At 38.9% G+C, this 13,767-nt stretch overlaps 1 protein-coding gene across 3 annotated transcripts; it reads left to right on the top strand.

Moving 5' to 3' along the window:
* The first annotated feature begins 872 nt into the window (after nt 1-872).
* LOC103982199 (heterogeneous nuclear ribonucleoprotein 1) lies at nt 873-12,114 on the top strand. 3 transcript variants are annotated; one of them, XM_009399041.3, is made up of 3 exons: nt 873-1,257; nt 2,134-2,941; nt 11,857-12,114. In XM_009399041.3, the coding sequence occupies exons 1-2, from the start codon at nt 946-948 to the stop codon at nt 2,926-2,928; spliced, it is 1,107 nt and encodes a 368-aa protein (XP_009397316.2). In that variant the 5' UTR covers nt 873-945; the 3' UTR covers nt 2,929-2,941; nt 11,857-12,114. The 3 variants fall into 3 exon arrangements, with proteins under 3 accessions (XP_009397316.2, XP_064963040.1, XP_009397314.2); XM_065106968.1 differs by lacking the exon at nt 11,857-12,114 and having other exon boundaries at nt 2,134-2,617; nt 2,715-2,904; XM_009399039.3 differs by having other exon boundaries at nt 874-1,257; nt 11,835-12,114.
* The last annotated feature ends 1,653 nt before the right edge of the window (nt 12,115-13,767 follow it).

Genomic DNA, 13,767 nt, shown 5'->3' with positions numbered 1-13,767 from the left:
AATTCAGCCTGCAAAATGTGCTCTTTCGCTCCAGCACACACATCATTTGTTGCAGACTGATACATAACCGAGTCTTCCAATCCTCCAAGGGAAGAAGATGGGATTGCGGAGGAGTGAGAGCTCCATATGTGCATGCATGCATGCATCCACCACCATTCATCTTCTTGCCTGCTGTCCTCCAAGCTTCGTTGATCTGAAACAAAGCCTAATTATGTTTCTTTTGAATCCCATAATAGATGATTAAAATTATTGCAGACAATATCTTTATGTGAAAGAGATTTAAATGATTAAAAATCTACTTTATGTATTTGATTTTTTAAATTCATAACATCTTATTTTTATTTAATATACATATTTGTCTCAAATTCTTTGACTTGGTATATCTAATTTCTATTCATATTTGCTTCAGATAAATATGATTGTAAATTTGGATATAAAATCAAACTGAATTATTTTCGATCAAATATACACAGGTAATCATGAGATATATTATATTTTTATCTAAATGGTGAGATTTTATATTGTTGAGTAAGAATATTTGTCTAAATATTTTATTTTTGATCATATTATTATTATTATTTTATTTTTGATAGACATGCAAGCATTGTTGATGATAATATTAACATCTTAAAATAAGATTTTATCATAAGCACCATTAGATTAGAGATATAAATTTCTGGGATTAGGGAAACATAATCTCAAGCATAATTATCTCCAAGTAAAAGCCATCTCCGTTTCAAACTCTGATACGGGTTCGTTAACTATCCTGAAATGGACGGTCAAGATCTTTCCGTACGAACAAGGCCTTTTATCCACCGTCCGTTGCTTAAGTGATCTGTTCCTCATAAGGCAACGAATCCCCCTTCGTTTCGTGTGACTTCTTCCGACCTTAGTCCAAGCCAAAGCCCCGAGTAGCCAAAACCCTAGCGGCAGAAGGAGGGGGAGATGGAGCCGACTTCGCCGTCGTCGTCGTCGTCGCCGTCGCCGCCGGAAGTCGCTGGGCCGTCCTCTTCCTCCTCCTCGTCGTTGACGCAGCCGGAGCAGAGAACGAAGCTGTTCGTGGGCGGCATCTCGTCGGACACGCAGGAGAAGGATCTGGAGGAGCACTTCCGGGCGTTCGGAGAGCTGAAGCAGGTGATGGTGTTGAGAGACCGGGTCACCGGGATCGGGAGGGGCTTCGGCTTCGTCCTGTTCGCCCACTCGGAGGGCGCCGAGACCGCGCTCAAGAACCCCAAGCATGTCATTCTTCGGAGAACGGTTGGTGGCCCCCCTCCCTCGCTTTTCTTTTCTTTTACCTTTTTACCGCGCAATACCTTTCAAAGTGAGCATAAAAAAATGATTTTTTTACTGTAATTATTGGTTTATTCACGTTTTTTACTGTGGGATTTAGAAAGTAATCATCCCTGGATATTCTATTCCTGAACTGCCCGCCAAGTTTCATGCGGAAGGAAGTTGGGGAAGCGTCGTTGTTCTTTCCATCTGTTTTGTCGTTGTAAAAATAGACTTTTGTGTTGCATGTCTTTTGCAAGTTTATATGGATGTACTCCTGATGTCTGCCGCACCTGTTGCGCGAAAGCTTGTGGTTTCTTTGTCTTTAAGTCCGAGAAAACTGCCTAATTGATCGCTCTTTTCTGTATAAGATGTTTTCTTCAGCATATATAGCAATTTGGTATGACTATTTGCTTTTTATGGAGGGGCATTTTGCGGTTTCTTTGTATGAGGCCAAGAAACTGTTTAATTGATCACTCTTTTCTATCTAAGATGTTTTCTTCATCATGTATCGTGATTTGCTATGAGTTTTTGTTCTTTACGGAGGGGGACATGTGGTTTCTTTGTATTAACTCCATGAAAACTGTTCATTGATCATTTTTTTCTGTCTAAGATGTTTTAGCGATCTAGTAGGACTATTTGTTTTTTTTTCCTTTTTCGGAAGGGGGATTTGAGGTTTGTATTAATTCCAAGAAAAATGTTTAACTGATCACTCTTTTCTGTCTAAGATGTTTTATTCAGCATACGTCACGATTTGGTATGACTTTTTACTTTATGGAGGGAGACTTATTATAGTACCAACCTTTTCTGTTGGTGATCCTCTAAGTTTTGATAAGTCTCATCTGTTAACTGTGTTGTCTATAGGTTGAAGTGAAGCAAGCCATACCGAGAGATAAAATCCACCAAAACCAGAATCCTAATCAGACCAGGGGGTCCACCAGAAATAGCAATGGTGACGTTAACAATGGCAGGAACACTAACTCAAAAAAGATTTTTATAGGAGGTTTACCGCGTAGTATCACACAACATGAGCTAAAGAGTTATTTTGAGAAGTTTGGATCTGTTGTCGATACAGTTGTTATATATGATAATGTGACACAACGGCCAAGGGGTTTTGGCTTCATCACATTTTCTTCTGAGGACTCTGTGGCGATGGTACTACAGAAAAGCTTCCACGAGTTGGATGGGAAGCCTGTACAGGTCAAGATAGGAGTTCCAAAAGATGACACTAATTGTACAAATAACAGAAATAATAATAATCATCATAGTCCAAGAGCTTTTGGCGGAAGAGGTGGAAGAAGGCCTGTTTATGTCCCCTATCAAGACCCTTTTTACCAAAGCTTTGGAGGTAATGGTTATTCTCAATATTGTGCAGCAACACCTTTTCCTCATTACCCTTATGGACAACCTTATGGAGGAGTATATAATTCTGGCATTGGATATAGGGGCCATTACGGAAATTCTGGGAGCCCTTGGAATAATTTAAGTGGAATGGTTGCACCTGTTGCCTATACCTCTTATGTCAACATAGGTTATGGAAGTAACATGTTTGTGTCCACTTTGAATTATACTCAAGATCATGGATCTGACAGCGATAATGAAAACCAAGATGGTCCTAATGTACAAACAGGGACAGTTGGGACTGCAACAGAGACATGATAAATTTTGATTGGTATATCCTCTTCCTTCTTTCGCTTTAACATTTTAGTTTTGGTCTGTTTGACTTGCTCTATTTTTTCTTAAGCTGTACATGATGATTTTTTTTTTTGATATCTCATCTGACAATCTTACATTCTGATTGAGTTACATGTATAATTTATATTAAAAGCATCTCTTATTTGCATAATTGTATGCTGGTAATTGGAGCTAATCTGCCAAGCTTTCATCTTCTTGTCAAAGTTAGATGTTTTCTGCTTCTGCTATAATTTTCTTTTGTGCAACCAAGATTCTAAAACTTTCATCCTTGACAAGCATGGTCTCATCCTTGAGTGCAACAACAAGTTGCCACTTGATGATAACTAATATTGTTAGGAATATGTGGCTTATGCTAATATATGTTTTGACAGGACATATCTGTCATGTAGTGGTTGGGAGTGTTGATATATCATAACGATGCTTGAATTTTAAATGTTAATCCTGTTCCAGAAAGATATCTGTGCATTTGTTCTAGTTCTGGGTCCTGCTAGCTTTTGTTTTCTGTAGAATTTTTTTCCCTTGCCTGCCTTACAGTGATTTATGAGATTGTAGTTAAATTATGTATGTCCAGTCCACAATCTCATTTGGTTCAATGTATCTGATTGATTAATCTATTCAGTGCACCATTTCTGCATACATTCTTCAAAAACCAAGGTATCTAAACTCCGGGTAGTCCTCTAACTACTAGGCCTTTATGGATTCGATACTCTCTTTGGACCAAAATCTCCCAGCCGAGGATGGAAAATAGTACTCAGTCAAATCAAGTTTGGCTTGAAGATTCAAAAATATTAAACTCAAAGATCTTTACCTTTTATGTCAGTGCTTCCATTTCCAACTTCAACTTCTTGATGAATCTAGCTAAAACCAAGTTTATGATGTTAAGATGATGAAATGGATAACTAGACTTGGCAAAATTCATAATGGAATATGCTGCCTTTTTGGTTTAAGATTATTCAGAAATGTCAAAGTCAAAGATCTTTATCTTTTATGTCAGTGCTTTCAGTTCCAACTTCAACTTCCTGACAAATCCAGTTAAAACCAAGTGCATGTTGTTAAGATGGTGCAATGGATAAGTAGACTTACCAAAATTCATCATGAAAGATGCTGCCTTCTGCCAAGTTGTTGGTAAAACAAGTGAGAATAAGTTTAGAGACATAACATAATGGTTCCTGGAGAAGCTGGTCAGAACAAGAGTCAGATCGAGCTTGATCAGATCTGAATAGTTTCTAGTATGGTTCAATCTGATTTCCAGCAGAGAGTAGCATTGCTGTGATGAACTTTTTGATATATGAATGTCTGCTGATCTGAGAAAGCAGGTGATATTATAAGATTGGTTAGAAATAGAATGCCAATAATTTGAGAGTATGGGAGCAGAGAATGAGAGAGAGTTGCAGTAGAGACAATATAGAATGAGGAATAGGGCCTGTCATCCTCAGTGATTTAAAAAGCGCTAGGCGCCAAAAGGCGCCAAGGTCCAAAAACGCCCGAGGCGCTAGGCGCTCGCCCAGGCGCTCGCCCGAGCGAAGCGAGGCGCTAAAATATAAAAATATATAATATAATTAATAAATATAATTATTTAAAATTTTAAATAAAAATATGCTATTATATTAAGAAAATCTAAGATACAAAATCACTGTCACATTAACAAAAAGTTTCAAAATTCAAAACATTAAAATTTTACATCAAAGTCATTCATCATAATCAATATTATCGTCATTTTCACACAAATCATCTTCATTGAATTCGTCTTCTTCCTCTTGTTCTTCGATTCCTTCCTCTTCATCAAGATATGTTTCATTCTCTATGTCTTCAACAATAGCAGGAGCCGAGCTTGAAGCTTTTGCACTCATTTTTCTCTTTGACATCTGTCTTGTATATGTTTGTAATTCTCCAGCACCTGAAGCTCTTGCCACATCTCCCCACGTCAATCTATCATCTTCAAATACAAGCTCATCTTCAGCATCTTGCAAGTTAGCACCCATTTCTCCTACTAACCACTCATTTGAATCATCAATATCTTGCAATGAGATTGAATCAAATCTATTTTTCAAATCATGACGAGTCTTCAAAGCTTGATTATACTTTATGTAAACAAGATCGTGCAATCGTTGATGTTCTAACCGATTTCTTCTCTTCGAGTGAATCTGTCATGTCATATAATTTAAAAATATATTAATACATATATCTAAATAAATAAATTAATTAAAATAAAAATATTTAGTAATACTTACATGCTCAAAGACACTCCAGTTTCGCTCACAACCCGAAGCACTACATGTCAAACTAAGTACTTTGATAGCAAATTTCTGTAAGTTCGGGGTGGAATTTCCAAATAGACTCCACCATTCAGCTGCAAAATTTATGTTATTATTAGCAATAACATAGTAACATAATATATATGAAATTAATTATATCAAATTATTAATACCTGGAGAGATAGTTGTCCTGGATCGAACGGCAATTGGAATTCCAAAAAGACCTTCAGCATTTTTATATAAAGATAATTCATGAATAATCTTATCTTGAACCTCAATGCTGGGAACTAATCTTGCAAAACACTGATATAACCCACCCAAAACTTCTGCATCAAATCCAACAGATTTAATCTTATAAAAGAATTCAGGGTTTAAATAATATCCTGCTGCATGTAAGGGACGATGAAGTTGACAATTCCATCTTTCGTCAATGATTGTAAAAATTTTCTCATATTTTTCTTCATTTTCATTAAAAGATCTTTTAATCGTCTCCTTTGCTCTATCCATAGTCTCATAAATATATCCCATTGCAGGCTTATTTTCATTATCCACCAACCGAAGGACTCGAACAAGAGGGCCCATTACCTTTAATATATAAACTACATGATTCCAAAAGGATGGCATTAAGATGATATCAGCAGCCCTCTTGCCTTTTGCTTCTTTTGCCCATTTACTTGTCACCCATTTCTCAGAGGTAAACATATTTCTCAGAGTATGTTTTTGACGATGCACGCTCTGTAATGTCAAGAATGAAGTAGCAAATCGGGTAACACCATGTCTCACTAATTCTTTATTCCCTGTAAATTCTCTCATCATATTCAAAGCCCCAACGTGATTATAAAGAAATCCAACAACAAAAATTGCCCTTTCTAAGGTTTTCTTGATTTCTACGATCTTTCCAATATCTTCCAACATTAAATCAATACAATGTGCTGCACATGGAGTCCAATACAAGTGTTGTCTTTTTGATTCAAGCAATTTACCTGAGACAAAGGATAACAAAAATGATAAGACTTAAGAGTTTAACACACTTAATTGAAGATAAAATAATTAACAAAATCAAAAGATGAATATTACCCGCTAAAACATAGTTGCTTCCATTGTCGGTTATGATTTGAACGATATTTTGTTCTCCAATTTCTTCCACGAAGTTGTCAAGTAAATCATATATCTTGTCTCCAGATTTTACAAAAGATGAAGCATCTATTGACTTCACAAACATAGTCCCTAAAGAACAATTAACCATAAAATTAATTATACTCCTGCGCCTCCTGTCAGTCCAAACATCTGACATAATAGAGCAACCATGTGTTGCCCATGATTCTTTATGACCCTTTAGTAAGTCATTTGTATAATTCAATTCTTTTTGCAGCAATGGAACTCGCATCTCATAATAACTTGGAGGTTTTAATCCTGCACCATATCTTTCAATAGCTTCAATCATATCCTTAAAACTGTCTAAACGAGTTGTACTAAGGGGAAGACCAGCCTGATAGAAGAAGCGAGCAATGTGCTGAATTGTTCTTCCTCTTATTTCTTTATCACAAGCATCACTTATATTTGTTTGTCTCAATTTTGAGCCTCCTGCTTGCCCTTGTTGTTTCTGGGATCCTTGAAGCATATATAGATCCATCGGTCCTTTTCTACCTTTCTTAGTACTCATAACTTCTTTTCCCTTTTTGTCGTATACTCTTTTTTCACTTGGGTTAATACTCGCAGAATAATCTTCTTCTTCATCCCTGAGATGTTCAACATTGTCTTCTGGTAAATTTCCATAAGATTCATTCTTTTGCGTCTTCTTTTCATTCATATAATTTAGCAACTCTTCTTTTACCTCAGGTGGACATTTTTTGCAAGCTGCTGCATTCTTGAAATTTCCTACTAGATGTTGTTTTGCACGAAAAATACCACCTCTGGTAGTCTTATCGCAGAATATGCAAGTCACTGCATTAGGATCTTTCGGATCTTTCAAATAATTATACTTCCATGCAGGATCTTTTTTTGATACCATTGGAGACTCTATTGAGTTGCTCTCTACACTTGCCATTTTTGTTGAAACCTAACAATAATTTCAAATAAATAAAAATTAACAACATTAAAATCAAAATAATATATTATTAATCTATTAACAGAAAATTAATCATTTCAAAATTCAAATAAACTTAATATTAAGAGTATACTGAGGAGAAACGAGGAAGCAGCAGCGGCGAGCGGCGGCAGCAGCAGCGGCGAGCGGCGGGAAAGGGAAAGGGAGCGGAAGGCGCGAGCAGCGGGAGGCCTCGAGGGAGGCGCGAGCAGCGGGAAGGCTCGCGGGAGGGCTCGCAAGAGGCGAGAGGGCTCGCGGGAGGGGCGAGCAGCGGGAGGGCTCGCGGGAGGCGTGAGCAGCGGGAGGGCTCGAGGGAGGCACGAGCAGCGGGAAGGCTTGCGGGAGGGCTCGCAGGAGACGCGAGCAGCGAGAGGGCTCGCGGGAGGCGCGAGCAGCGAGAGAGCTCGCGGGAGGCGCGAGCAGCGAGAGAGCTCGCGGGAGGCGCGAGCAGCGGGAAGGCTCGCGGGAGGGCTCGCGGGAGGCGCGAGCAACGGCAGCGGCGAGCAGCGGCAGCGAGCGACGAGATCGGGATCGGGATCGGGATCGAGAGCGGCAGCGGTAGCAGGTAAGTGTTGGGTTAGGGTTAGGGTTAGGGTTTGGGTTATATCGGTTTAGTTGGTTCGATTGAACCAACTAACAATCGAACCAGGACCGAACCAGGTAAGTGGTCGCCTTAGTTTACCCAGGCGCTCGCCCGAAGCGCCCAGCGCCTGGGCTCGGGCGAGCGCCCAGGCGGCGCCTGTTTGAAGCGCGCCGCCTGGGACATTAGCGAGGCGCTCGGGCCTCGCCTCGCCTCGCCCGAGCGCCTAGGCGAGCGCCCGAGCGCCTTTTGCAATCACTGGTCATCCTCATAATTGATTTTTAACGGTTACTCCCTAGATCTATCTTCTACAAAATGCAGCACCCTTCTTCTATATAGTGATACTTGAGTGTCAGTCATTTACTTATCTACATGGAGTCTTTTGCCTACTAGCAGCTGACTCTTCTCTTTTTTGCTATCCTCTTCCAATCTCTTATGAAAATTTTTCCAACTGGTCATCGAAGTGATATCTGATGATTATTGATCTGCTTAATATAGTTATATCGACTTTTAGCCTGCCAGAGCTTGTTATAAATTTGTCCTAAAGACAATCTAATATAATCAAACAGTCGCTGGTTAAATTATATTGATCTATCCTTGTTTTGATGAGCTTACTGTAGGTCTCCATAGGTTCAACCTTTGACATCTTCTTATAGCCTGTCTACCTTCGTAGAATTTGGTGAGATCAAAAGAAAAGTTCATCAAAATATACACAACCTTGTTTACAAAGAAAATCACATTGTGCATAATGTGACATTTAAAATATAGTCATGCAAGGATTACATAATGTATCATTGTATTTTATTTACCTTCCTCAAATAGTCACACATTTATTATAATTGACAAATCTAGTGAATAAGGATCCCACCGATGCAAGGATTGGGGGCGGTCAAGGTATGGAACATTACCTACAAAGAGTGTTTCTGTTATTTGAATCTTGAGGGCTAATTACAGACTATCATTTGTAATTAGCTACCTTTAGCATCTCGATTCTTATATATTTAAAAAGTTATATTGAGATCCCTATACTTACGAAAGTGAAACATTTATCCCCATTGCTCCAATAAAACTCCTCTTTTTTAACCTTATGAAATTATTTTTAAACCCTATATAGGAATCTTAATGTTTTACTTTCTTAAGTATAGAGATCCCAATGTAACATTTGAAAATGTAGGGACCGGGATACTAAAGGTAGCTAATTACAATGGGTAATATGTAATCAGCCCAAATCTTGATCACCTAGGTCTTAAAGGAGAAATCTTACCATTATATCAAAGGTTAATTTTATCATCCCACATTTATTATATTCATTGATCAAAATTATCTAACTGTGCAATTACCCATATTTTAAAGGAAGCTTTCAGGAAAACAATGAAATTATTGTGTTTTTTAGGTATTTGTTTGGTTCGGGTTCAATAGTAAGGTCACCTAATTGCTAGATTGTTGACTATGAATCGAGTCATGAAGACAAGCTCTCTATTTATAGACAAAACTGCATACATCGAGTATCTCTAAATCTCTCATTAATGGGAGCTCCTCCACTGTTTTTTGTTTGGATTGCATTCAACCATTATACCGTATTCGCTACTCGTGTCTAACCTTGGGCTAGGCAAATGGTAGCAGTTTGCCTTTGGATTAAAGTGTTAAAAAATTTAGTCAGACCCCACTCATTCATTGCTAATGTCACCCACTTTTGCTTAATTTGAATAAAAGATAAATCTGATATTTTCTCATGTTGGATTCAAGCTCTAACACCATCTAGATACTAGAGGTTGCAAGTTAATTAAAAATTGGTTTGTTTATTTCAAATAAGGTAAACTCATGCTGCTATTTAGACAGTCGGTATTGGAGGTTTTGGATCTCAAACATTGGATTGTGTAGTGGTTAGTAGATTGATTCCTAAAAAATCAAACTTGAAACCATACTGAAAGTTCCGCTTCTCTTCTTTTCCTCCCTTTTACTTTTTCCTCTCTTTCTCTGTGTTTTGTCTTCTCCCTTTCTCTCTTTCTTCCTTGTTCTCTTTCTTTGCATCTCTTTCTTTTGTCCCCAGGTAACAATTCTGAGACAGGAATTTTTTATGGACTGACCGGGCTTTAGTCTGCTATTATTTACACCAGACTGCCCTTTGATTTTGTTGAATTTTCATTCCAAGAGTTTTGAATCAGGGAACAAGACCCTTGGAATGCATACTGTATGCTACTATGTTTTAGGAGTCACATACTATCGACATCCTCTGATCCACTGGATACTAAAACATATATGAACTCCAAGTCTAATTTACCAAAATACCCCTGTACTTTCAAATAGTGTCCAATTGATATGCAATAAAGGATTTGATCTTAACAAAATAGTTCATGTATTGAGCTTTGAATAATTTACGGATGTATTTTTGATTCTTGGCTTGTTTGGTATTGTTGAGTGTATTATTATTGACTTGAACGAAAGGATTAGTTGTTAGACTCAATAAGTTAATAGTGTTTAAGGACAAATGATATCAGAGCTGTCCTAATATTAGGCATAGTGAGGGGAAAGGACTATAGCTAGATGAGTCTAGCGGCACATCATAATGTAGAGGCAACACTAGATTTGGTTCTTATGTGCACCCTACTAAGGGTTTGATTTTGGGTTATGTTTCAGATATTGACAAGGATGTGAAGCTTTTAAATATGGAATATCGTAATAGCCATAGTTTAGTCTCATATTGGAAGTAGGGGAAGATTTGAATCGGTTTGTAAGGGTTTGATGGGTGAATGACTATTAATTTGGGCTTAAGTATTTTGGGCCAACAATTTGGGCTCAATAAGTTTATGCATCACTTATTCCATCAAGTCGGGTTGTGATGGTATCCTTGCTAATGAATTCTATTAGAAAAAAAAGTTTAATGCATGGAATTTTAAATGTGTTGCCAGATTAGATAATCAACATTAGCTAGTCTTAGAAGCACCACTTAGTTAGAAGAGTGGTAATAGTTTGACACTTGTTATTCAGGAAACATTTATAGTTGGTGACTCGGATGTTGAAATGCTGGAATCTGCCTTACTGCTTCAGCTATGTTCCATGAGTCTGATCAGTTGGAGATTACTGGGAGTTTGGTCGAGTTAGATCTCTTTAAGTGAATAAAAGTTGGAACTAGGAGTGGAATCTGTTGACACATCAAACAATGTTCAGATGTGATCAACCTTTGTGTGTGATAAAAGCCTTCAAGTGGTCTCAGACTACTGTTATCATGCCACTTTGGTGTCCATCCGACAGGATCTCAAAACTGCTGGTCCTTATTTTGAAAACTGCTTTGGCCCATCTGTTGACTCGCTCTGGAAAGATCTGGGTTGGCCCAGATATGGCCGGAATGAAATCTTTTGACTCTCTTGCAAAGTTGCTAGGGCTGGGGAAGAGGACTCTTGATCGGTGGCAAATTGCATCGCAACACAGTAGTTGTTACTGATTAGATGGATGTAGACGACATATATCCAATCAGCTAACCGTAACAACGAGATATCAAGAACTGCACTTGGTGTATACAAGAATCTGAAATATATAGAAATGGAACGAAAAAGCTGCCAATCATTGTTCCTCGCTACCTATGCAAACATCTTTTTTTAATTTGGATTGAGAAAAGAATCTTCAAAAGAAAAGGAGAAAATATCAGTTTATGAATGAAGAGAGATAAACAATTCTGTAGGTTTTATGAGTGCTAGTGCAGTCAACATCCCTGTAAGAAAAATATCTGTTTTGGCATGTAATTAGTTGAAAGAATTTCTTTTGTGGCACTCAATGAGTTACCACAACTTGAAAATCTGTTTACTTTAGCTGATGACTGGAATTTCTTTCTCCTTCTTTCGTTTTTTCAAGGTGTCCTACTGATTAGAATGCTTGTTAGTCGAACAAAATGTTCTGCTTCTTCTTTACGTTCCATCTTAAATATAATCTGAACATGGAAAGTTGGAAACAGGCAGCTGCTATTTTTTTTGCAGGGCATCTGATGCAACAAGTCTCACTTGCAGCTGCCGATCATCTGGAAGCCTGTTCTCCATTGTATTCATAACCATTCATATGAACAACTCGTCATCTATATATTGTTTTTGGTTATACATATGTCGCCACCGAAAACCTGCTCAGACATTGCATGGTCTACCAAATCACATTTAGTCTTTGTAATTCTTAACTTGCTCAGACGTCAAGAATTTATTGGTTTGACCTAAAAAAACAAGTGTTATTGTTGGTGGGGGGTATATGGTTAGCATTGGCTACCTTGGTGTGCTTTCCACAGGGCAATTTATATCTGGTGCACCAATGCCTTGTTTCACCAAATTTACCTGTTGTCTTTGGATGACACAATCTTGGCATTGATGTTGAGCATGTTCATTGATGTGGCAATTATGGTGATGCATTGCAGCTGCAGAGGCATTCAATGATGCTAACCTTTCACTTGTACAGGGCCTCGTGAAGGATTCTACTAGTGCTTGCTGTCAGTTGCATAAGCTATTTGTGATGTGCATTATGAACTTTGATGATATGATGCTGTGAAGCCATTTTCTTGTCCATTCTTTTTGTTTAATGGCTGACCACAGTCTCACTTCTCCTTGTTGTAATGTGCACTATTTTATTATTCTTTTCAAAAAATAATTAAAATTATTAGAGTTAAAAAAAATAATTATAATGTGCAGTGTTGTTGTGTTAAGACTCTTTTATAGTATTCGTAGGTAGAGAGAGGTAAATGTGTTTTGCTGCAGAATCGTAAACACAAAAGAAAGCCTGCAATAATTCGAGGGCACGTATATCATTCATTCGTTCATTCCACGTCGATGGAGACATGAAAGCTCGTCTCTCCATTAGCTTCCACTCACATCGGAGTCGGAATCCCGCCATAAAGTTGGTGCGTGCCTCGGTGGAGTCCAATTCGATGATGGAGAAGGAAGGCTCCTCCTCCTCCTCCTCCTCCGCCTCCTCACATGGAAATGACCCCCCTGTCTGTCGTCCTCTTCTGCGCGTCTCGTCTCGTCTCGTCTCGTCCATGCACGACCGATCTGAAAGCATCACGTTGTCAATCGCAATACCAATCCATTTTTGTGCTTGCCAACACCGTCGTCGTCGTCTAATGAGTGCAGAATAATTGCTGCTGTAGTTGATGGATCGAGTACCCGAGAACAACTCATGCATATGGATGCATGCATGAATGATGAACGACAGAGCAGGAATGATGATGATGATCAAGATGAGATGGCGCATGTTTGATCTTTTGTGGCTCTCTTCTGGTTTCACTTGCAGACAAGGAAGGAAGGTAGGAAGGAGGAAGAAAAAGCAAAAGGAGAAAGCAGATTAGGTCTTTTCAGACTTTGGTGCAGAGAGTTCTGAAGAGAACCTTTTGCATTCAAAGCTTTATCTTTCTTCCCATACCTCTCTCTCTCTCTCTCTCTCGCTCGTGATCACATGTAGGAGAGTGGGAATAATGGAAGCATGCACACAAATGAAGTCCCGAGTGAACCCCACCCACCCACCCACCGGCCATCGTTCTGGCATGCGGAGGGCAGAGTTTGCTAGAATTAGGCTCTTTAGGGTTGACATTCTTGTGATTTGCTGTTGAGTTGCAGCTGCAGCCTACGCTTTACTCTCCTCGCCATTTTTGTTAGCTGAGACAAACTGCTTCCCCTGCAAGTTTGGAAATCTAGTGTTGCTTTTTTCCTCCTCCTCCTCCTCCTCCTCCTCCTCCTCCTTAGATCCCACGTTCCTGTCTCTCCTACCATAAACCCACAACACCGCAGGGAGGGAGCAAAAGCCCAGATTGAATGATGACCAATCAAGTTTTCTCATCTTGGCATGGAGGGGAAGAAGACGTCGGAGAAGCCAGCGCTGCTATATGTTGTCGATCAGGAGGACACATGAGT

The sequence above is a fragment of the Musa acuminata genome, chromosome BXJ2-4 (genome assembly GCF_036884655.1).
Source record: "Musa acuminata AAA Group cultivar baxijiao chromosome BXJ2-4, Cavendish_Baxijiao_AAA, whole genome shotgun sequence".
In the NCBI taxonomy this organism is placed as follows: Eukaryota; Viridiplantae; Streptophyta; class Magnoliopsida; order Zingiberales; family Musaceae; genus Musa; species Musa acuminata.
This window is presented reverse-complemented; position numbering and strand designations above follow the sequence as displayed.

Coding starts and splice junctions, on each gene's coding strand:
- LOC103982199 (XM_009399041.3), top strand. CDS start 946: ATGGAGCCGACTTCGCCGTCGTCGTCGTCGTCGCCGTCGCCGCCGGAA. Junction 1,258..2,133: donor ATGTCATTCTTCGGAGAACG/GTTGGTGGCCCC, acceptor TGTTGTCTATAG/GTTGAAGTGAAGCAAGCCAT.